This window comes from Mus caroli, unplaced genomic scaffold, assembly GCF_978045245.1.
Source record: "Mus caroli unplaced genomic scaffold, Mus_caroli_1 scaffold_1, whole genome shotgun sequence".
In the NCBI taxonomy this organism is placed as follows: domain Eukaryota; kingdom Metazoa; phylum Chordata; class Mammalia; order Rodentia; family Muridae; genus Mus; species Mus caroli.
In genome coordinates this window covers 135,879,747-135,905,458 of record NW_028227256.1, presented here as the reverse complement: position 1 = coordinate 135,905,458, position 25,712 = coordinate 135,879,747, and the positions used below count along the sequence as shown (strand labels likewise).

The window sequence follows — 25,712 nt, the reverse complement described above, 5'->3', positions numbered from 1 at the left end:
TAGATAGATAGATAGATAGATAGATATAGATATAGATATAGATATAGATTATATAGATGATATAGATGATATAAATGATACAAAGCTATTGTCAGAGATTCATGACAAGCTAAAACTATCACCACTGTCAGGATATTTGGACATATCTTATGAGCCTGAATTTTCCCTGTGTGTATACAGGCACTGGTTGGCTGGTTCAATAATAAACATACAATATCTCTATTTGCAAGACGAATAAGTATCCGTTCCTTGTGGCCTACCCCCCCCCTACAGTCACAACAGTGAAAGCCTTACTGCTTTCTCTCATCTGTCTCTCCTTTTCATTCCCTACTGGATTCAAGACCTGAAGTTAGTGTGAGCAGCATTTTATTTATTTGTTTACTTTTGGTTTTTTGAAACAGGGTTTCTTTATGTAGCCTTGGCTCTCTGGAACTTGATACTTAATAGACCAGGCTGGCCTTAACTCAGAGATTCACCTTCCTCTGCCTCTGGGGTGCTGTGATTAGAGTAGTGCTGTCAACTCAATCACACCCTGTTGTTTGGGGGAGGTTGATTTGTTTCAGGGATATCAATTGAACTAAACCAAAAATCAACAAGGTTTGAAGGCACTGGAGAGGGTGAGGCAGGAATATCCAACAGTTAGAAGCCAGCCAGGACTGCATAGCAAGACCCCAATCTCCCCCAAAAACAAAACAAAATGATGGAAAGACCAACAGAGCTCAGGCAATGGTTTTCCATAGTCAAAAGTTTCTTTGAACCGTGGTCTGTATGAGCATCTCCAGTTTCCATAATAATATCATTTAATATTGAGAGCATCTTCACCTCACTAGTGAGCCTTACAGAAGGGAGGCACTGTGTCTCCTGCAGGGTAGGAGCTAAGAATATAGCAAAGCTGCTTGGGAAGTGGCACAGCTGACTCTTACATTAAGCCCCACTGATCCAGCTTGAAGTGGAGTGAGGCAAAGCTGAAACCTCCCACTCTCCTCGACAAGTGCAAGCCCACACTTTTGGAAAAAAGCACAAAGACGTCAGAAACGGTTCCTGTCGACCTACTAGACTTTGGATGGCTAAGTGTTTTTTACTTTGTATGGAAATATGTTTGGACACAGGACACAAAGTTTTCACATTTTAATGGCAGTACTCATAGGTAACTTGCTTTCTTTTTATTACTTAGATAATTGGTATTGTTGCTACAGTTTTAAGGTATTTATTTCCACTAATATTTAATGCTATAACAGATACTATTGTTATATGAAAAGTATAACTCTGAGAGAGGGAAAGTGGACCAATTTATATATCAGGCCCTGGTTTTACATTTAATTTCTTCTTGAATTTATTGTTTTTGAACAAAGTAATTAAAATGGATAAAAAGTGTAACTTGTTTTTCTTTTCATAGAAACGATTTTTCTACAAGATATTCCATTAACAACATAACTGACAGTGAAAAACATGGCAAAAACCATTTTAAAGAGGGTTTCATGGGGTTTCATGATGTAGTTCACAGAGACCTTAAATTCAGCAACCTCCTAATTGAACTTTCCAAGTGTTTGCATGACAGGTGTGCACCACCATGCCTGGATCCCTTTCTATCCACAGATGTTATGTATAGTATTTGCAGTGTGCCAGGAAGTAAACATTTCCAGATCATGATTATTTTTAAATGTGGTGCTATCATGGAATCATATGCTATGTTAGAAGAATTTTAGAAAAATAAGTAGTAAGAGTTTAAGTTAACTGAATTGATTCAAAATAATAGTAAACTTAGCAATCCTCATTATTCATCGACACCTGGACCCAAGCAATCAAATCAGGGCTGCTAAAATACCCGGGGAAAGACTGACTGGCAAGTATAATCCCTGGGCATCACCTAATCTGTTTATTTTGATAGACAGCAGACCTTTCCTTTTGCCCAGTCAGTGAGATAACCAATGAAGAAAATTTCTTTTTGTTGTTGTTGTTGTTTTTAATTTTTCTATCTTTTATTTTACTTTTATTGTATGATTGTTTTGCCTTGAATGTATGTTTACTCACTAATATGTGCCTGGTCTTTCTGAAAGTCAGAAGAGGGCATCAGGTCCACTGGAACAGGAATTACAGGCATATAACTCATATATGTATGTATGTGTGGGGGGGAATATTTTGCCGTTATTGGTATCTTGTGAAAGATCATATCTGTGTATTCTATGGGGTAATAAAAAATAGAGTAACAGTTGTAAAGAAAGCTCTGTCATAAGTATTCATACGATGAACAACTCCAAATGAAGGCAGCTCAAACTGAAGGAAATAAACACCCTGTTTCAGGCTTTGATAGATTTGCTTGTGGAGTTTTAAAGGCTCCTCCATGTCTTCCTGTCCCTAGTTTTTTCCCTTCACTTTTACACAACCCTATGGGACTGATCTTTGGAAGGGACTTCCAAAGCTGGACTTCCCGTCCATGTTTACCCCATCAGTTCCCACTGCCAAAATGCAAATAAGTAAATAAGTAAAACAATAAAAGCTTTGTAAGTTCTAGCTCCCTGGTCTGAGTGCAATGGCTTAACATTTCTTTTTTTTTTTAATATTTTTTTTACTACGTATTTTCCTCAATTACATTTCCAATGCTATCCCAAAAGTTCCCCATACCCTCCCTCCCACTTCCCTACCCACCCATTCCCATTTTTTGGCCCTGGCATTCCCCTGTACTGGGGCATATGAAGTTTGCATGTCCAATGGGCCTCTCTTTCCAGTGATGGCCAACTAGGCCATCTTTTGATACATATGCAGCTAGAGTCAAGAGCTCCGGGGTACTGGTTAGTTCATAATGTTGTCCCACCTATAGGGTTGCAGATCTCTTTAGCTCCTTGGATACTTTCTCGAGCTCCTCCACTGGGGACCCTGTGATCCATCCAATAGTGAAAGAACCCAGATGCCCCTCAACAGAGGAATGGATACAAAAAAAATGTGGTACATTTACACAATGGAGTACTACTCAGCTATTAAAAAGAATGAATTTATGAAATTCCTAGGCAAATGGTTGGACCTGGAGGGCATCATCCTGAGTGAGGTAACACAATCACAAAAGAACTCAAATGATATGTGCTCACTGTTAAGTGGATATTAGTCCAGAAACCTTGTATAGCGAGATATAAGATACAATTTGCAAAACACATGAAACTGAAGAAGAACGAAGACCAAAGTGGGGCTTAACATTTCTAACTTGATCTTCCTTCATGAATCTTCCTGGCAGTCAGATTCCCAAACACATCATGGCTTCAGAAAGTCTTCAGATTTTCCGTCAGGGGTGTTTTGTTTCTTTGCTAATTTGTGCACACAATGTTTTGTTGTTTGTTTGTTTGTTTGTTTGTTTAACTCTGATTTATTCCTGAAATGTAGAATCATTTACACTTAGTTTCCCTAAAACTTTCCGGGACATCCTTACATGAGGTTGCTAGGACTGCAATTGGTTTTGCCTGTGCAGATCACTAGGATTTGTCCGGTGCTGCCCTTTGGCATGCAATGACTCACACTGACACTTTCTTTTGCCACGTTGGTCCTACCTCCAGTAAACTCAGAAGACCTGATTGCCATTTCAGGATACCCCCAGAACTTTGTGCATGGTCAATATGACATCAGTATTTGTTTATTTGATTTTAATTATTAGTTTTAATATCTCAAGATTATTCACTGTCCCTGAATCAAAGCCTTCACCAGAAATTTTCTAAATATGGTCTGGTGGTGCCTGAGTTTGCACTTTACAGATTATCTGCAACCACTGGAAACCAGCTATGTACAATGTATTTCCAGAAATGTCATAGCATTAAACACATTTATGCCTCACATTATACTCACATCAAAGCCACGTCTTTGACTTCCATATCCATCTACTTCCCACATAGCCTGTAGGAATAAGGCACAGATTATTACTTTGCCCATTTTAAAGAATTGTAAATTAATTAATTAATAGTCAAGATATTTTTGCGATGGGTACCAAACTAAATTCTGGGAGATATTAGAATGCAGACTATCATAATAATAGGCCTCAGGCTTTTAGAGAGTTGGACGAATTTCAAGGACATTCTTGAGAAATAGTTTGAAGTACTACGTCTATAAACAAATTTCTTGTTTGCATCTGAAATCTGTAACAGGGATGTGTCTGTGTGTGTGTGTGTGTGTGTGTGTGTGTGTAGCTGAGGCTATTCTGATCCTCACTGTATAGCTCAAGATAGCATCAATCTCCTAAATGCTGGGATTCGAAACCTGTACCACCAGGTGCAACAGAAATTTGTCTTGATGATTTGTCGCTCAAATATGTGAAGATCAAATTTAAGGAAAATTCCTTCTAAGACAAAAGTTCAAACTTGTTGTAGTTAAAATGTCTTTAGAATATTCCTTTAGAATTAACTTTTACTTAGAATGTTATATTCATTCTCTACATTCACAAAGTAGATCAATTTCACCCTGTTCTACTCTTCATATTATGAGAGCATTTAGAACATGGGCCCCCAGCACTGTGCAGGCACTGTGGGGGACTTCAAGAAAATTTACGGCATGTCACCATTCTCACAGAACTTAAAATATGTTTGAATTACCAGAACGTTTATGAAATTGATCCAAGTTGGGTAAAATATAAATATGATGGAAACCTTCCAATCAAATGCATAGTGTCTGATACATGAGTGGTGATGCATAGAGAAAAATCATCATTTCCTAAATTAATAAGCATACCCAGAAAGTACACCTTAGGTTTCTAAAAAGATTGAACACTTTATAAAATATCTGTTACTTTAGGAATACTGTGTTATTATAAATTAATAAGCATACCCAGAAAATACAACTTAGGTTTTAGATAAGACTTAATGCTTTATAAATATTTGTTACTTTAGGAAGATCTTTAATTTATCCATTCAAAAGATTAATTGTAAAATGATTCTTTGGTTTTAGGGATTCTTGGGATTTTAAAATATGAGCCACATATTAAGCTCAGGCCTAGACACTGATTGATGAATAAAACATATTTCTTTCCCTCATGGAATTTACAGTCTAATGAGATTCCAGAGTAACATACTGTGTAAATCTCACATTTACTTTTTATTATTATTTCGAGACTTTTCTTTTTGTATGGCAGCATAAATAACCACATTCTGTAAATTATCTTTCAGTGAACAAGAACTATTTGAATTTTGTCACTATGGGTAATTCTTCCAGTTATTACTTTTTAGTAAATGGCCAACATCTATTGCAAAATTACATAATAAAGTAGATAGATTGACAATCATTTTCATGACTTAAATCAGACTGTGGGGAAGCTTTGTCTATAAATTCCATTTTTATTCCCATTTCATTGATGAGGAAATAGGACTCTGAAAACAAAACCTGCTGAAGATCACACATGCAATACTATCAAGATGACAACCTTTGTATGACAAAGGGGTCATACAAAGAAAGAGCAAGTTAGCAAGGAGAAGAGTCCTTGAGGAAAGAGTCTGTATTTGTATCTAGGATTATTGCCAATCATTCTGTTTTCAAACTATTAATATTATAATTACAAAATAAAAATAAAATTAAAATTTTAAGTATAGGCCTAAATGGGAAGAGTATACACAGAATAGTAACTATCATAACCAGAATAATTAGCAGCACAGCATTATTAGGTAAGACCATTTCAGACTAGATGTAAAACATGATTTAGGGTCAGACTATGGAAACATTTTAGAACTTAGACTTTGGATTTTCTAAACATCAGTTTTCTTCTGCAAAAAGAGTTAAGAATGTATGCCTCGAAACCTGGAGATGACTGTGGACTACAGAGATGTGATATGGATGAGCTTACTGGGGAGAGATCATAAAGTGTTCTGCATATGTCAATTTGTATTTGCTTGTGTGCATTCATAGTCACTCCCAACAACTGTCTATCCTAGTTCCATGGCTGCAACTGAGAAAAAAAATACTTACCAAAAGCAAATTGGAGGAGGAAAAAAAAGTTGATTTTAACTCATAGTTTATTGTCCATTATTGAGGGAATCCAGGGCCGAAGCTCAAGGCAGGAACATGGAGGAACTAAAACAGAGACCAGGGCAGACAGCTGCATGCTGGCTTGCTCTTCATGGTTTGCTCAATCTGCTTCCTTATACCACCCTAGACCACCTACTAGGGATGGTACCACCCACAGTGGGCTGGGCCCTCTCACATCAATTGTGAATCAAGAAAATGTCCCCATAGACTAGCCTACAGGCCATTCTGATGGAGGCAATTCCTCAAATGAAATTTCTTCTTCCCAGGTGACGCTTGCTTGTGCCAAGTTGACAAAAACTAACAAGCACAGTGTCATGTTCTTGTCCCCTTGATCAAAATAGTTCGAATCATTCTTTATGGACACTGTTCCATGTGTCTCAAAATCAAGAGCCAGATTTTATCAGAGTGAAATAAAAATTATCAACGGGAACTTGTCGAATGGATGTCTTGTTTTATATGGGAATTCAGGGAGAAGATGAACTCTTCCATCTTGGAGCTTTCTGTGGTGAGGGATGTCTAGGTCTAGGTCTATATGTCAAGCAAACTTGGATTCTAGAGGTTGTAGGATGGTGTAAACATGAGAGAAAGCAATCATTCTTTCCCAGTAGAAGAAAGTAAAATAAGAGGGTAAATTAGGAACTAAAAAAGACATCTGCAAATCAATCATTTTTTTCGTAAACATTTTTATTAGATATTTTTTCATTTACATTTCAAATGCTATCCCGAAAGCTCCCTATACCCTCCCCCTGCCCTGCTCCCCTACCCACCCACTTCCACTTCTTGGCTCTGGCATTCCCCTGTACTGGGGCATATAAAGTTTGCAAGACCTAGGGGCCTCTTCTGCTACATATGCAGCTAGAGACACGAGCTCTCAAATCAATCACTTTAAAATCTAGGACCACTGCCAAAACCAGAGTTTCCCCCGTTTTTTGTTATGTTTTCATATCTATGCCATATGTATACTTGACAATGGTAACTTGAGATGATCACTACATTGACAAATGGTCTATTTCTACAAGAATTCTAAGGCTGTCACGGTTGCTCTTTTCACAGCACATGTAGAATAGTACAACTGATGTTAGTTTTCTTCCCGAACTGTATTTTATTCCATCACAGTTCTAAGCCTAAACTTGATCTGAACTTCTTTATCATGTATAAAATGTATATGAAACTTCTAGTAATGATGTGCTCATATATGTCTATGTGAGTGTGTATACATTTAACTGATGTTTATTATTTAACAGGAATTCACTGTGAAGAAGACATTGATGAATGTTTACTGTACCCTTGCCTAAATGGTGGTACTTGTGAGAACCTGCCTGGGAATTATGCCTGTCACTGTCCCTTTGATGACACTTCTAGGACATTTTATGGAGGAGAAAACTGCTCTGAAATTCTCCTGGGCTGCACTCATCACCAGTGTCTGAACAATGGAAAATGTATCCCTCATTTCCAAAATGGCCAGCATGGATTCACTTGCCAGTGTCCTTCTGGCTATGCTGGGCCGCTGTGTGAAACTGTCACCACACTTTCATTTGGGAACAATGGCTTCCTATGGGTCACAAGTGGCTCCCATACAGGCATAGGGTCAGAATGTAACATATCCTTGAGGTTTCAGACTGTTCAACCAAACGCACTTCTCCTCATCCGAGGCAACAAGGATATGTCTATGAAGCTGGAGTTGCTGAATGGTTGTGTTCATTTATCAATTGAAGTCTGGAATCAGTTAAAGGTGCTCCTGTATATTTCTCACAACACCAGTGATGGAGAATGGCATTTCGTGGAGGTAACAATCGCAGAAACTCTAACCCTTGCCCTAGTTGGCGGCTTCTGCAAGGAGAAGTGCACCACCAAGTCTTCTGTTCCAGTTGAGAATCATCAATCAATATGTGCTTTGCAGGACTCTTTTTTGGGTGGCTTACCAATGGGGACAGCCAGCAACAGTGTGTCTGTGCTTAACATCTATAATGTGCCGTCCACACCTTCCTTTGTAGGCTGTCTCCAAGATATTAGATTTGATTTGAGTCACATTACTCTGGAGAACGTTTCATCTGGCCTGTCATCAAATGTTAAAGCAGGCTGCCTGGGAAAGGACTGGTGTGAAAGTCAACCCTGTCAAAACAGAGGACGCTGCATCAACTTGTGGCAGGGTTATCAGTGTGAATGTGACAGGCCCTATACAGGCTCCAACTGCCTGAAAGGTGAGAGGAGTGGGGTGCCCCAGAGTGCTGTGCCTCTGAGCAGAGCCATCTCTAATCACCCAGGGTGCCGTCCCCTGTTAGGAAACATAAGGACCCCTCAGGACTTATGCTGGTATTTGTTCACTAATGAGATAAAATGACACAGCCATGATATGTATTAATTATGAGTGGTTTCATAGGATAGCTGAGCTTTTTTGGGTTGAAAAGTAAAATTAATAATAATAACAATAAGCAAATAACTCCAATTAATGTGGCATTTTATCTAGTTAGCAAAATGCTCTTAGCAATTTGCCATTCATTGTGTAGCAGAAATGTATAGAAAACTTTTGTTCTTTGTACAAGATGTAATCTTTTAGAGAAAGGGGAGTTTTGGACAGAAAAACTAGTTACTGCCACGTACTAATACCACATCTTGTGCTTGCTAGAGAATCAGTGAATAAACCCTTTCCTGATCTCTCTGTGTAACTCATACTTCCGTAAGAATCATGGTTAAGATTAGCAAGTTGACAAGCCATCAGTTCTAGTCAAAACTGTCTCTTAAAAGGTCTTGTTTTCTAAAGAGGATAGATGTCTTCAGTAGGAAAAAGAAAGAAGACATGAAACGTATTATCAGGAAAACTTGGTAGTTGTCACACACAGATCCATGATTCTTCTCGTGAATCAGTTTGAAGTGGATTTCCAATCCCTCACTTCTGACACCACTCTGAAGGCTGCCATCAATAGCGATCAATACATACCTGCTCACTTTTATTATTATTATCATGTATTGAGAGGGCTGAAAGGGAACTCTAACAGACTGCTTTGAAGTTCAGCTGCATTTACTCTAGCATTTTAGAATGAGTCCAAGAAGGACAACATATGGTAAATAGTCTACGCTGTTCTGTATGAAGGAAAATTAAAACCAGCCGTAGCCTATACTCTACTCCATGTTCAATGGCTAAGAATTATTAGAAACTATTCGCAGGTTTTCCCCTAACCACAATATTCATTACAATCATGGACCTGCTTGACAATGAGGCATGGCATCTGCTGCTCCGCGCAATATTTTAAATGGCGTGGCAAGTTGTTTTGTGATTATTTTTAAAGGTGAAATTGTGCCGAGGCAATGGTTCACGTTTTGAAGAAAAATCTAATTGACCCAAAGCAATATTTTTACTACATATACAAAATAACAAACAGATGCGGACTCATTTTGACTGGCTTCCAGATGCGGTGACCCTTGAGGTTAGCACTGACCTGGGGATGCTGACTGTCCTAGGAAATAGATTCGAGAGATGCCAAGCCAGCAGGTTCTGGTTTTCTTTAGATTTTTTTTTTCCAACTTGGAAAATAATGAACTTTTGAAACAAAATTCCTGATTTGGTTACACTTTCCATATTCCCCCAAATAGTGTGATTACACCCCTCTACTCACACCGAGTGTAATTGTATCCCCTGCACTTAGACAAAGTGTGATTAAATCCTCTATTTTCACCGTTTGAAACTGTTTAGCCCAACATTTGACATCAAATGATTATAGGGCAGGAATTTCATAAAACCCTTCACTTCTGAAAATTTAGGAGGGGAATTTTAAAAGAAAGTTATATTTTTCATATGACCCTGAGATCATAAAGTTGTATTCTGTATTGCTGAGATCCATAAGGAAGTGTTTTCTGTATTTTATTCCTTAAACACACACACACACTTAAGACTACAAATGAGACTCTATATACATATAGAGCCATTCTATATGCATATTCAGGATGAGGCACACTAAAAATCAAGAGGGGAAGCCATCAAAATAACAATTTTTTAAAGATGTATTTTATTGTTCTATGTGTGTGGGTCTGAGTGTATGCTTCTGTACCACGTGAGGGGAGATTCCCCTGGAACAGGAGTTAATGACAGTTTTGAACTGCCTGATGTGGGTATTGGGATCAAACCTTGGTCCTCTACAAGGACAGCTCATACTTTTAACCACTGAGTCACCCCTCCAGTTCTCAAACAATGATTTTGGAACCGAGTGTTAAACCCAATGAAAGAAGAAGGCATGTTGAATAGAGGGTGGGGTTAGCTGAATGATACAAAATGCAGATAGACATTGCCAATATCGTGAAAGTGATCTCAAGTCATTTATGCCCCCATAAGGTTTCTGTAACAACCTGAACTGCCCGCAGTGGTAACATTGTATGTCTTGCGTTATGTGTCAGAAGAAGGTCTTCTGGGATATTGGTCTAAAGCAGTTGTTCTCAGCCTTCCTAATGCTGTGACCCTTTAATACAGCTCCTTGTGTTGTGCTGACCTCCCAACCATAAAGTTATTTTGTTGCTACTTCACAACTGTAATTTTTGCTACTTTTATGAATTATAATATAAATGTCTGTGTTTTCCAATGGTCTTAAACAAGCCCTGTGACAGGGTCATTCATCTCCAAAGGCTTACGGCCCACAGGTCCTAAGAGAACATGTAATGTGCCTCTTTCTATGTTTGGAAAGTCTCTAATTTAAAAAAAACAATTTATATATGCTTGTCTTCCTTCGTACACCCAGACTTTTAGAACGCTATTATATTAGAATCGGTGATTGTTAGGTTTGACAGAGCCTCATCAGCAGCTGGATTTCTTATGGAACCCTCTGCTTTGAACCCACTTCAGGAATCAAGAAGTCACTATCCCATCTGGCCCCAAATTTTGAAACAATTATTTCTGATGATGATTTAACCCAACTTCCCTTTTCCCACACAGTTACCACTGCGGATATTCTCACTTAGGGCTTTAACATCCCCTCTTGAAAATTCCTAAATATTTGAAGAAAAATATTCCATGCATAGCAGCCACTCCCAGCATCCTACACACATTCCTTACCTCTAGTCTCTCTGGAAGGCACGTCCCGGTGGGACATCATTAGCTGCCTTACATGCTCCTTTGCCATACATTTGCCTCTTTCTAACAGGTGGTATCTAAATGTGCTTGATGATGCACTGACATGGAACCACAACTTCCCTCTTTCTATATAATAGGCTCTCATTTATCATGTTAGCACTACATCTAATTTTTGGGACAGTTTACACACTGTCTTTTGTCAGTCATTGTCGTTGTGAAGCTAGAGAGTCCTCTTCTATTGTATACTGATAAGTCACATTTAATATCAATGCCTCCTATTAACCTCTCACTAAACTTCACCTTATAGTCCATCAGCATTAAAATCTGTCAAATTAAATTTTTTCTCCATACATCTTTAGAACATATCCACTACCTGCATTAGCTTCAAATCGTCCATGTGTAGAGTTGGGCCCTTCCTATGTGGCTTACCATGTTTCTAAAATCAAGTAACACATCACACACTCTGACTACCTGCTTGTGATTTCTGAAGAATAGGCTTACTGGAGAGTCAAGTTTCTAAGGAAAAAAAAGAACCCCATCCCTGTATCCTGTCTTTTATTCTGATCCACAAAGTGATGCTGCAGGCATCCTAGGATGACCAGCAGGGACCTGGCCCCCTGAGCTTGAGGGATTTTTGTGTCTATCCTCAAAACTCAAGGGCTTCAAGAGCCCCATTTTCTTATTAAGCATTTTATCCCATACAAAAGTGCCGCAGCATGTGCAGAGATGTTAACCTGTTCAAAGAGGCTATTTTATCTGACAGTACCTTTGAAAGCTACCTGTAGTTGCCTGGAGCCGGTGGTGTCCAAATGCAGATTCACAATGCAGTGTTCCTATAGGAATCAAGTCAGAGTTCTGAAAATGTAGCCTTTTATGCAGAAGGTCTTCAAACACAGATGGTTGTCTAAGCAAGACTCGCTGTGGTTCCGCTACACTAAAATATGTCTTACTTTCGCACAAAATTCAATTGGTGATGATATCTAACTATGATAGGGTATGGTCTCCCCCTGTGCTCTCCCCCCACCCCATTACAACTGAGATGGAAAAAGCCAAAGCAGCAATATCTTCATGACAGTGTTGTCAAGCTCAGCAATAATTTCTGCATTGCAGATTCAAAAGGAACCACTCGGCCCTCCCTATACTTGACCTCCTTCAGTTAACAAACTGAACACTACACCCTCCTAAAATCTCTTTCCCCAAGAGATTCCTACTACATGGAGTGACTTCCCCAACCTGAGCTGGATAATCTTGGTATTGATCTGTCTTCCTAAGAAGCAGCTCAACTTCACAACATGTCTGCTTCAGCAGGCCTTCACACTCACAGCAGAGATGAACTGGGCAGTGTGCCCCAAGGGTACACGGTGTGCTTACGGCCACACCTTTCTTTCACCAAGATCAAACACAGAGGTGTCTGGATTTCATTGTCTGGATTTTAGAGAGGAGACAGGGATGCTTACTTGATCATTTCAGAAGCCTCGTTTTTTTTTTTGTTTTTTTTTTCCCCTTTTTTCTCTTTTGTAACTGACAGGTGCCTATTATAACACAAAATATAGTGATTTTCATGATAATCTCAGGAGCTCAGAAAAATGAGGAAACTTCACTCTTTTAATGATTAAGACTGTCTGGGACTTGGGAAAGTGTCTGGTTGTGTATATGCCTGTGACAGTTCTATCTCCCATTTCTTCTTACATTTTGAATATAAAGACATTTTTTTTTCTTTCTCCTTCCCTCTTTGGACATTGCAGAGTCTGTAGCGGGAAGATTTGGCCAAGATGACTCCACCGGATATGCAGCCTTTAGTGTTAATGATGATTATGGGCAGAACTTCAGTCTTTCAATGTTTGTCCGAACACGTCAACCCCTGGGTTTACTTCTGGCTTTGGAAAATAGTACTTACCAGTATGTCAGTGTCTGGCTAGAGCACGGCAGCCTAGCACTGCAGACTCCAGGCTCTCCCAAGTTCATGGTAAAATTTTTTCTCAGTGATGGAAATGTTCACTTAATATCTTTGAGAATCAAACCAAATGAAATTGAACTGTATCAGTCTTCACAAAACCTAGGATTCATTTCTGTTCCTGCATGGAAAATTCAAAGAGGAGATGTCATCTTCATTGGTGGCCTACCTGACAGAGAGAAGACTGAAGTTTATGGTGGCTTCTTCAAAGGCTGTGTTCAAGATGTCAGATTAAACAACCAGAATCTGGAATTCTTTCCCAATTCAACAAACAATGCATACCATGACCCAATTCTTGTCAATGTGACTCAAGGCTGTCCCGGAGACAACACATGTAAGGTAGGGTCATTCATGTCAACTATATACTTAGTGCATACTCAGGTTGTATTTATTAAATGATTTATTATAATCACTCTGCTTTTTTCTTGGGTTGTTGTTGGGGAGAGTTGTGTTTTTGTTTTTGATTGTCTGTTTGTTTGTTTTTGAGATGGTAGACTAACTAACACTATGTAGCCCAGAATGGATTTGAATTTGAGATCTTCCTTCCTGACCTTCTCAAGTGTGGGTGGGGATTACAGGTGTATGCTACCACACCTGACTGAAACATTTTATATGTAAACAAAATGCTGATGCCCTACCAGTCATGGAACATTTTTTAATCTATGTATCTTAAGAAAGCCTGGTAGAATCTCAAAGAACCATGAAAAAGTGACGTTTGTTTTTATTGATGTTATAAATATGTAACAGCCGACATAACTCTAGTCACATGTTTTTCTTGCTTCCAAGACAATCAACTTCCCTAAGAATATTAGTATTTAAATCCACAAGTTCTTAACAATGTTCTATAGATTTAGCCCAACTAGTTTCTTCTAGAAGACCTCCACTAAATTTAATATCAATGCCCAGATACTTCTGTTCAGTCAACAACAAAATTTCAGTTTCTTTTTAGTAGTTGGATTTGAAATCTTTGACAGATGATTTCTCAAAGCCAATGCTCTTTTTCAGAGAAGACTTTCCATGTCTTCTCAACAGCTTTAAACATGCGGGATGGTTATCTCTTTATAAGCTTTTGAAGAACTAGGAGAAACATCACAGGCATGACTTGAACATCTATGAGCCCCAATAATTACTGTATGTGAGACTCAGTTCTAAATATATGTGAATAAAACACTGTAATATTCTTATACTAATACTTTTACTATCATTGAAATTATATTACATGTATTAATTCATTTAGTTATATTGATAAACTACTATAGAAAAGGAGCATAGCTCATTTACATATTTACAGATGAAAAATTAAAGTTTATAAAATTATGTAATGTGCTGGGGGGGGGGTGTAGCTCAGTGGAAGAGTATAGGATTAGCAAGCTCGAGGACTATGATCTATCTTCAGAAGTGTAAAGAAGAAAAAGGGGAAAACTATGGTAATAATAGACCTTGGATAAATGCAGTGCAGGATCTGAGCAAATACTTTAAAAATATTTGTGTTTTGACTACTCTCTGAGTGACCTTGAATACTGAAATAGTACTGTGTCCCTGGTAATTGGGAGGCAGGGGAACGGGAACTTAGAGTATCAAGGACCAGTCTGCACTATTTCACCTTGTTGTGGATCTTAGGCAATTGGAAGTACCCAGAAGTAACAATCTTCACAACCAATGATAATAGATGTGTGTAAAGTGCCTGGTAACTTGTAAATTATGGAGAATATCATTCTATTTCAATAATCCCTCTCATGTCATAAATGAGTTTTCTATTTTCTCTTTTCTTCTTTTATTCTGTTCTTCCTTTCCTTTTTATCTCCCCCACACCTCTGCCTATTGCTCATTCCTCTGTTCTTTTAGTAAGCAATTGGAAATGGTAGTAGTCATCTCTATTCTATACTATTAACAATGTACAAAATGTCTAAAATGCAAAGATGTAGAAGAATTGGCATTTTAAAGTAACAGATGATCTCACCTTTCACATTGCCGTATTTCACTGTCCTTGCTTTTTATCCCTTTGATTTTCTTTCTTTCTCAGTCCAACCCCTGTCATAATGGAGGTGTCTGCCACTCCCTGTGGGATGACTTCTCCTGCTCCTGCCCTACAAACACAGCGGGGAGAGCCTGCGAGCAAGTTCAGTGGTGTCAACTCAGCCCATGTCCTCCCACTGCAGAGTGCCAGCTGCTCCCTCAAGGGTTTGAATGTAGGTAGCATTCAAAGCTGTCATCCATCCAGGTTCGTTGGTACATTTCAATTGTCCCAACAAGAAACAGTGAACAAAGAATTCAGGCATAGCCAACTTAGAGAAAACTACGTGAAAAGTTTAATAGTCCTGGTGTGACCAAGATCATGACCAGAATGACCGCTGGGATGCATATTAGCCTGAGTTTCTGAGTGAGAAAATGAGCCATCGCAATAATAAACCTAACTCTTTATTTCAAGCTAATTTGTGAAGGACAAGACAAACGATACCTGCCTTTGCTTTCTCAATACTGAGAATATGCAGTAAATGTGCACACATCTGGCTCACTGCCATTGATTCTCGATTTATTGATCATGTTCATGGCCACCATAATCAAAATCTCCCTCACATGTCAAACAGAGAGAACAACACCCATTTCACATGTTTCATTGTGTATGATTTTATGTGTATCATGATGTGTAATAGGTACAGGCTTATTGTGTGTATGTAACTGTTCCCCTCCTTATTAACTGTTTTCCAGTTTCAATATTATAGTCATGACTTTGAACTAAATATTCGGGGTTATGTGCTCCCTTAGATCAAACAATGCACAATCCAAAATAGTAAATGCTCTATGTTTGAATTAAATTAGAATCTCTTCTCATTATTCAATAAAGTATATATCTAAAGATGTGCTCCAAAGTCCTCTGCCCTCCAATGTCAACAGGAAAGTGTTCTGGGAAGACAGAGCCTACTAAAGCAACATAGTCTTGAGGATACAGCTCATAGTTTACCTTGGGTTTACTTGAGTTCCTTGTCATAGCAAGATTTAAAACAAGACTTAAAATTTTGCTCTCTCTAGGTATAAGCGTATTTATTGAAGCAAAGCTCCCTAAGGAAAGGCAATACATAGACGTGCATTGAACACTTTACCCAGATCACAGCTCATGGTTTCACTATCTTTCTAGATAAATATACACAGCATTACAGACAATAAAGAGTGAATTAGATTGGTCATTTTAGCATTTGTTTAAGAATATATAAGATGTTTGTTTATGCCCCTTCCCTCCAGAATCCCTTCCCCAAACATGGTAACAGTCAAATAACAATGAAATTAAATGAGATCTTTAAATCTACTCAAACACTCTATTTAAATCATAACACTTGTATTATTCACTTATTTCTCCTGCTGTGGCTGTTAATATTATTGCACGTTCCAAAGCAAAAGGTAATTTCCTAGACTATCCACTTAGTAATGTTCAATGAACTCTTTCTACAGACCAGGCAATATTCTCCGCAAAGAGACAGAGGAAACAAACACGTCTACATAACAGATGCCTGGTCCCATCCAGCTCGTGCAGTAGAGCAGAAAGAGTTAAGAAACAAGCCCAGTTTCAGATGACAACAGGAGGTAGAAAAAAATCAGTAATGGGAGAATCCAAGGAAGGCCTATTTTAACTTGGACAGTCAGGTGAAGATGACATATCAGCAGAGGGCGACCTTGAGGAAGTGCTGAGCACAGGGAACTCTGGAGAAAGAATATCCCAGGTTGAAGTTTCAGCAAATATTAAAAGCCCGTTTGGGACAAGCTCTTTGTTTTTATGACTGTGGCATGTGAATAAGGGAGAGATTGTTGTGACCTGGAACTGGACAGTTAAACAGGGTTAGATCCCATAGACTTGAAAGGTGGCATTTAAAATTTATGTCTTAAACTAAGAAGTGGTTGTTAAGGCCATCTTCAGAATCCACAGAAGTAGGGAAACTAGGAAGCAATCTTCTGTATAACCAATGATGGTGGCTGGAACAGAGCCTGGTGATGAACCATGTTCTCAGGTCAATTGCTGCAGAAAGGTAAGAAAAAAAAAATGAGAATAGAAAATTGACCACTGGATTAAGGTCATTGTGACCTCGACAGAAGCAGTTTCAGTGAAGTGATAGGGACCACATCAGAGAAAATGAGAGATGAGAAAATTAAAGTGAGTTTACAAAGTATTAAGTTTTTGTGGTAACAGGAACAGAGAAATAAGGCATCAGGATAGCGGTCAAAGTAATACTTCAGGGGTTTTGTGGGCTCTTTTTAAACAATTTTTAGCAATCATAGCATATTTGTACAGCAGTGTGGTGGGGGGGGACCAAAAATGGAAGGGAAATGTTGGTGCAGAGCAAAGAAAAAATGGGTGCACATAAGAAAATGTCCAAAAATAGTGAAAATGAACAGAACCCAACACGACTTAACAACCTGACCTCCGAAAGGAATAAGGACAGTGTGTCAGTTGTAATGTTGCAAAGAGGGCCGGCAAAGACACTATTAATTAGGTTGACAGGTCTGGTAGAAGGTAGGGGGTAGCACTTCTATTTCCTCTCTTCTCTCAAGGTTGCATGTAGATCATAAGCAGATATGGAGTCAGATATTTTAGGAGATAGGTGTTATAATTATAAAATTATAGCAATTTTAATAGAGGAATGCAGTAAGATTATCAAAAGGTCTATATTCACTGAAACAGGTAAACTTAAAATGCTATTATTTTCTATTTTTCTGACCGTATGAAGGTACTGGGTTATAGATGGCTAGTTGGTACTTTGGCATATAGTTGGAGTTTTTTATGGCATAAATCAATCCATCACTTGTGAATGTTTCTATTAACTGCATGGTGAGGAGCTCAATCAGAAGCCAGGGCCATTGTTAACTAATTGGCATGTTACCAAGTCTAAGTTTGTGATTTTTATGTATTTAGTTTATGTTTTAAATGGATAATCAAGGCTTCCCTAATACAAACCAATGGAAAACAATAATTGGCATTCCTGGAGATTTGAAATAAAAAAAAAAAAGGTGTGAGTTGAATTCTGGTATTACAATAGACAGATGTGACCTTCTAGTTTGGTGATTTTTTTTTAATGACCAAGTTACTCAGCTTTTGCAAATTTTGAGTTATTCTCTTGTAAAACAAGGACAATAATAGCATCTGTATAAGACACAGCTTGACAGCAACTAACACAGTACATAATGTGTCAAACAACTTATGCAAACATCAGGGATACAGTAAATGAAGTTGACAATCAGTTTCCCCTCTCCACCTTAGGTATTGCAAATGCTGTTTTCAGCGGATTAAGCAGAGAAATGCTGTTCAGAAGCAATGGGAATATTACCAGAGAACTCACCAATATCACATTTGGTTTCAGAACACATGATACAAATGTGATGATATTGCATGCAGAAAAAGAACCAGAGTTTCTTAATATTAGCATTCAAGATGCCAGATTACTCTTTCAATTGCGAAGTGGCAACAGCTTTTATACGCTGCATCTGATGGGTTCCCAATTGGTGAATGATGGCACATGGCACCAAGTGACTTTCTCCATGATAGACCCAGTGGCCCAGACCTCCCGGTGGCAAATGGAGATGAACGACCAGACACCCTTTGTGATAAGTGCAGTTGCTACTGGAAGCCTGAACTTTTTGAAGGACAATACAGACATCTATGTGGGTGACCAATCTGTTGACAATCCGAAAGGCCTGCAGGGCTGTCTGAGCACAATAGAGATTGGAGGCATATATCTTTCTTACTTTGAAAATCTTCATGGTTTCCCTGGTAAGCCTCAGGAAGAGCAATTTCTCAAAGTTTCTACAAATATGGTACTTACTGGCTGTTTGCCATCAAATGCCTGCCACTCCAGCCCCTGTTTGCATGGAGGAAACTGTGAAGACAGCTACAGTTCTTATCGGTGTGCCTGTCTCTCGGGATGGTCAGGGACACACTGTGAAATCAACATTGATGAGTGCTTTTCTAGTCCCTGTATCCATGGCAACTGCTCTGATGGAGTTGCAGCCTACCACTGCAGGTGTGAGCCTGGATACACTGGTGTGAACTGTGAGGTGGATGTAGACAATTGCAAGAGTCATCAGTGTGCAAATGGGGCCACCTGTGTTCCTGGAGCTCATGGCTACTCTTGCCTCTGCTTTGGAAATTTTACCGGGAGATTTTGCAGGTGAGCACAAAGTCCACTCGGAGCTCAGTCTGTGGGGCTATGCTCTGCATTTTCATTGTCAGTCTGCGAAGCTTTCCCTCTTAAATGTCTGTTCATATGTGCTAAACAAGGCTGGTTTTGAGCACTCCTATCATGATTTAGTCATGGAAAGATGCAATGATATTGTGGAATATCCTACATCATGTGTTTTGTATAGTGTGCAGAGTTATAACACAGCGTAATAAAGAAAATTTAGGGTATATACCAATGCCAAGTGCCCTTTATGTAATATTCAGCATGCCACTGAAAGAATATCTGTTCAACTTACCCATTTTAAAGAATTTCACATTTTTTTTCTAAAAATGCTCTTGTGACCACCTGACTTTTATGCTATGAAAACAGAGATAAAAAAAAGAATCTTTTAATCATGTTACTGTCATTGTTTTTGCCTTCCACTTATTATGTGTCATTCTAGGGAGGTGAGAGGTGTCATTAATGAATACTATATTCCAGGACATGGGCAAGAACACCCGGAGTGGAGTAAATTGGCCGCCTGTAAACATCACTTTTATTCAGACGTAGAGCATCTTGGCAGACATTATGTGCAGCCATGCCTGTGAGAAATTGTGTTCATCTTCCGCAGCATCTAATATTGTTCAGAGCTTCAATGCAAGGCACAGTGAGAAATGCTAAGTGTTCAGGTTATTTAATATATGTTATTTCTTGCAAGTTAACAAAATCATTTGTCCACGAGTAGCCTGACTGGTTAAAACCAAAATTTGGGATACAAATTAGGAGTTTTATACAGTGACTATAGATAATGAGTTCTCTGAAACCTTTTTCTGTCTGATTCATCAAAGTCAAGTTTTAAAGAATAAAGTTCTCAAAAGTCCCTTCTAATGAACTTTTCAGATGCTATTAAGCCAAGGTGTGTATAAAGCTGGCGATTTGCATTGCGAATGACTCTTAGAAATGACTCTTTTCAGTTGACATTCTTAACATTTTTGAAATGTCCTTATGACATTTTCTTTTTGAAGTAGAGTTATTAGACTCTTTTGAAAAGACACACGTTTATACCATCATTCATTCAGGTGGGCTTCTCCATGTTAGCTTCAGGGCACGGCAGGACAAATGTGAATTTGCTTTCCACTCCCAGAATACTCATTCTGTATCACACACACACACACACACACACACACACACACACACACACGAGAGAGAGAGAGAGAGAGAGAGAGAGAGAGAGAGAGAGAGAGAGAGAGATGACCAAAGTTCCTGAGCAACAATTTTAAAATCAGCTTTAAGATCAGCCCTTTCAAGTCTAGGGATTTGTGACTAGCAGTGTTTTCTTAGCTTTTAACAATCTGTTCTGCCTTTTATAAGGATTCTGCCGTGTGTCCAGCTTTGCGGCTGTACAAAGAGCCCCATGCTGAACTCACATGTAGTCACATTGAGTATTATACACAAACCTCCTGGACAGCCCTTGGCTTGCGCTGTGCAAAGCTATGAATTATGAGAGAGGGAGCAGGCAAGTCTTGGCAGGGCAACTGTAGTTCAGCTCTGAAAGCCAACAGAGAAATCACACCAAGGCCTGAAGACCAGAGTGGTCTCCTTGTTTTCCTGCCCTTTATAGAGATGCAATTTTCCTATGGCCTCTGTTGATTTATTGGAAAAGCAGCTGCAGTCCTAGCTACAGTGAGCTCCTTCCCAGCCTTAAATTTACTGCCACCCCATGGCATAGATCTTATCTCATGCACAAAAGCTGTGGAGAACAGAAGATGGATGACCATGTTGGTTGCGGTAGGCTCCAGCAGGGGCTTTTTGCTGAAGAACATGGTGTTTGTACAATGCAGAAAAATCCAGCATTAGTTGTTCCTCAGCCTCAGAGCTTAATTAGCCTAACATTGACTACATATATGAACTTTTCCAAAGAAGATTTTTTTTCTTGAATGGAATGAACAAGATAAACAGCTGTGGCCATTACTTTTATCTCTCTAGACACAGCAGATTACCCTCAACAGTCTGTGGGAATGAGAAGAGAAACTTCACTTGCTACAATGGAGGCAGCTGCTCCGTGTTCCAGGAGGACTGGCAATGTGTGTGCTGGCCAGGTTTCACTGGAGAGTGGTGAGTTACACTGGAACTTGATGGATAAAAGTTCTGAGCTAACGAACAGACAGATTGCCCAGAGTTCATTTTCTCCTCCAATTTTTCATCTCAGTTCCCACAGGAAAAAATCTATGTTGAAATATAGGTCCAGACAGAATCAAGCAATAAAAAAGAAGAAAAATGACAGGGTAGGTCAAAGTATAGAATATTTTACCAGCCAAGACTCCAAATAAGAAAATACGATTTTTAAAATATATAATGTCTTATTTATTCTTTCCTATAAGTACTTCTAGATTCATAGAGTTCGCTCCTCCCCACACTAACTTGAATATATGATTTCAATATGGTTGCTTTTGAAGTAAAATAAAACATACCTAAATGTTACCTTATATCATTAACTTCAAACCAAAGTATATGTACTCCATACCCAGGGAATTATTTCTCTCACAGAGAATCCCTTTAACTATTCACCTAGTCAGAGTTGGCCACTGGAATCAGATCATCTGTGACCAGCTATAGATTCAGGTAAGTTGTGTATGCATTTGATTGGCTGGGGTGTGGTCCAGGGGAAGAGAGATCATTCTCCCTGCTTTGATTAGATCCCTCAAGAGCTCTCCATCCCCAAACACCAGGACTCTAGGTGCACAGGCATTAGGTAGACAGATAAAATGTAACCTTTTGTTTAGCACTAATCTACCCACGTACCTACATCTCAGAGCTCTGTAAGCGAGATTTTGTTGTTTTTAGTGTGTGTGTGTGTGTGTGTGTGTGTGTGTGTGTGTGTGTGTGTGAATGAAGGTGAATGAAGGTTACGCGACAGATTGATGCTGAGTTAAATGTATGCAACAATGAAAGTTGAGCTGCCATCAAAGCTGGTGTTGCTCTGCTGGGAAAGCTGCCATGAATTCATGAGTGTTTGCTCAGCACAATTAAAACAAAATATGAAATGTGTTTTTGCCACCTCCTAGAATAAGGTACAGGCAGTTGAGATACATATGTGTGCAGAGGAATTAGAGGAGTCACATCCATGTTCCAGTTTATCACACCATGACATGCCTCTGATTTCATATCTTCAAAATACTACAAATAAATCCAGATAACTCTCTACTGTCTTTCAATGCTCAACACCTCCTTATCTCCCATTGCTAGCACAATGAATAGTGTTCATCAATACCTTCAATTATCTTTCTTTGCAGTAAATATTTTATGTCCTCTGATAGATAGATAGATAGATAGATAGATAGATAGATAGATAGATATCAGTTTTGAAATTCATACTTGCCATTTAAATTATTGAGTAAAATAGGTGTAGGATTACTAATTTTCTTTCCTTCCCATGGAAGATTTTCTCCAAATAAACTTCACTGATGCAAAAATATTTTAAACAGTGAATGTGTGTTTCATATATTCTAGTTTTGCGAACACATTAAGCATCATTAATTCAGAAGAGCCTAATGGCTTTACTTTGACTTTCCATATATTAATTATCATCTTTTTTGTTTATTTTTACCTTGTATATTCTTTGGGGACAGGATCCCATTTGTAGCTCTGGCTTGTCTAAAACTTGCTACATCAAGCAGGCTGGCCTCGAACTTGCTGCCATTCTTCTCCCTGTCTTGTCTCCCTGCTGGGATCTGGGGAATTAGGCACCACATTCAGTCCTATTATTTTCTAATAAGAGCTCCCCTGTTGTTTGCCATGCATATAGAGTATCAACTGTTTTGCTCAAAATAGAGATTGGTAAGGAAATGAAAGAAGGCAGGAGGAAGGGCAGGAAATGTTTAGGCAGTCTCCCAAGGTCTAGAGCAGCACAGTGGAGGATACTGAGAAGCTATTGCGCCTGCTTAAGCTTCCAGCTTCATGTTGTCAGTCCAGCAAGTTCAGGTGATGGATGGTGTGAATGCTGGCCACCCAGGACACAGAATGCTTGGCAAGCTCCTGAGAGTTGTCAAGTTTGGCTGGGATCTAATCAGAGAAGCCTCCTTTCCAGCCCAGAAGCCTGGGCCATAAAAGGAAAACAGAGTGTCTCAGCTGTGCTCGGTATCCCATGGATAAAGAGCTGTTTTCCTTGGAATGAATCTCCATTTCCCATCACTCCAGGGATCTCACAGCTCCTCCACCTCAGCCCTTGCATTAGAGCCTGATGAGAAAGCTCTGCACACAGAGAAGTTCTACTTTGGGGGGAAGTGGAGATTTAAAGCAGTTTATATCATAAATAGTTCTGCAGAGAGTTTCCTAAAGTAGTATAAATGCCTTCACCACTGCTCCACCCCTGAGGTCTTAGCAGAATATCTGCTACATAGCAGAACTAACCCATGGAGGGCCTGACCAAGGAGTTGACACTAAACATAATAATATTCTAAAAACCTAGAACCAATTTGAAAGCACTGATAGAAGGATATGCCATTTGATTAATCCAACCTCATTTGAACATTACACCATTGTATACAAAGTATTAACATCACACACACACACACACACACACACTCTCTCTCTCTCTCTCTCTCTCTCTCTCTCTCTCTCTCTCTCTCTCTCTCTCTCCACACAGGTCTGCCATTTTTGGGTTTATATATCAGTTTTTTAAAAAATCAAAAGAAAAAAAAAACATTGGTAGAAAAGGAGGCAAGCAGTACTCAAATACTTTAGAGTGGATGTTGCTTTTTTTTTTTCCAGAAAAGTCATATAGGAAAACACTTACCAGTACATTTAGAGTTTCTTGTCACTACTAGATTGTGGATTTGTTAAACTGGTTTCTTACTTATTTTTGTTTGTGTTTTAAAAAAATGAATTTTAAGGGAAACTAATTCAACATCTCCTAGAATTTGTGCACAAATTTCCACAAAACCCAAAATGCATTAAAGGTGTCTTAAGGCATCAATGAAATTACTAGTGTGTTTTGTTGAGTAGAGTAGGTGATAACTCTGTGCCATGTTAGGAAGAAAGACAAACCATTGCTCCATCTAACAGACCACTTACTTACCCGACCCAGAGTGTCTGCTTTTCTATTCATTTTCAAGGTGTGAAGAGGACATCAACGAGTGTGCCTCCAATCCCTGCATCAACGGAGGACTGTGCAGGGACTTGGTCAACAGGTTCCTGTGCATCTGTGATGTGGCCTTCGCTGGCGAGCGCTGTGAGCTGGACGTAAGCGGCCTTTCCTTTTATGTGTCCCTCTTACTGTGGCAAAATCTCTTTCAGCTCCTGTCCTATCTCGTACTGCGCATGAATGATGAGCCAGTTGTAGAGTGGGGGGCACAGGAAAATGATTAATGTGCACGGGAGCATTCACAAGTGTAAAACATTGACTTGCAAGAAACATCTTGTCTCAGTGTAGGTCTCTAGGAAAGACAATGGGAACATTAGGGAATAGACTCCATCTAGAGCACTGGTTCTCAGTCTTCCTAATGCTGTGACCCTTTAGTACAGCTCTTCCTGTTGTAGTGATCGCAACCATAACATTATTTTCATTGCTACTTCATAACTGTAATCCTTCTACTGCTGTGAATCATAATGGAAATATTTATGTTTTCTGATGGTCTTAAGCAACACCTCTGAAAAAGTCATTGATGCCCCAAAGGGGCCGTGATCCACAGGTTGAGAAATGCTCTTCTGGAAGCTAACCATGCATTTAAGTATACCTCTAGTAGTTTGGGTCTATAGAAGATATTTTCCTATTCTACATTTTTAGACACACCAGAAGAGGGCATCTGATCCCATTAAAGATGATAGGGAGCCCCCATGTGGTTCCTGAGAACTGTACTCAGGCCCTTTGGAAGAGCAATCAGTGCTCTTTCCAGCCCCTAAGAATATTTTTAATACAGCCAGAAAGGTCTCATTACCCAGTGTACTGAGCCCTAAGGCACTTTCATCCTCAACCGTTCCATGTTGAATTGTTTTCATTACATTTAGAAAATGTTTTCTCTCCACTCTACCTTTACATGTTCCTATTTTCCTATTGACAGTTTGCCCCCTTCACTGTGATTCTAATTTGGTGTGGTCCTTCTTCTCATCAGTTTATATGTGACATGAACATTTAAAAATATCTATGAATATTTTATAGGCACGTGTGTCTTTCTGCAAAGCTATTCAAATGAACTATGGACAGTTCTTTTCTATACGAAGAAGAGATGAGTTTAATCCCCAGTAATGTGAGAAAAAGATGAGTGAGGGACAGTGCTCACAGTATCCCTCACCAGCATCATTTGTGATTCCATGGGCCATTCTTTCCACCAGCAAATAGCAGAGTGCCCTTTCCCTATTCATTTCTCTTACACTCCCCCCTTTTCTGTTACAACTGAACACTTTACATTAGCTACTCCTTTGTAGGGGGCTTGGCTTTTCCACCATTTTCCCTGGTTCACTATTTATGCTAAGTATCTGTGCAGGGCGGGTATATCAGTCCAACAGAGGTGTCATTAGTGTTCATTGAGGACGAAATACTTTGCATGAATTCATGACACCATTG

The 25,712-nt window shown here is 39.1% G+C and overlaps 1 protein-coding gene across 1 annotated transcript in view; it reads left to right on the top strand.

Annotated features, from left to right (window-relative positions):
* Crb1 (crumbs cell polarity complex component 1) overlaps window positions 1-25,712 on the top strand; it is a 204,113-nt gene that overhangs the window by 146,081 nt on the left and 32,320 nt on the right. Inside the window, exons 6-11 of the mRNA XM_021170879.2 lie at window positions 7,236-8,192; window positions 12,796-13,343; window positions 15,028-15,193; window positions 18,253-19,159; window positions 21,137-21,265; window positions 24,265-24,391. Of these exons, the coding sequence (XP_021026538.1) occupies window positions 7,236-8,192; window positions 12,796-13,343; window positions 15,028-15,193; window positions 18,253-19,159; window positions 21,137-21,265; window positions 24,265-24,391 (2,834 nt within the window). The remainder of the gene's footprint in view (window positions 1-7,235; window positions 8,193-12,795; window positions 13,344-15,027; window positions 15,194-18,252; window positions 19,160-21,136; window positions 21,266-24,264; window positions 24,392-25,712) is intronic.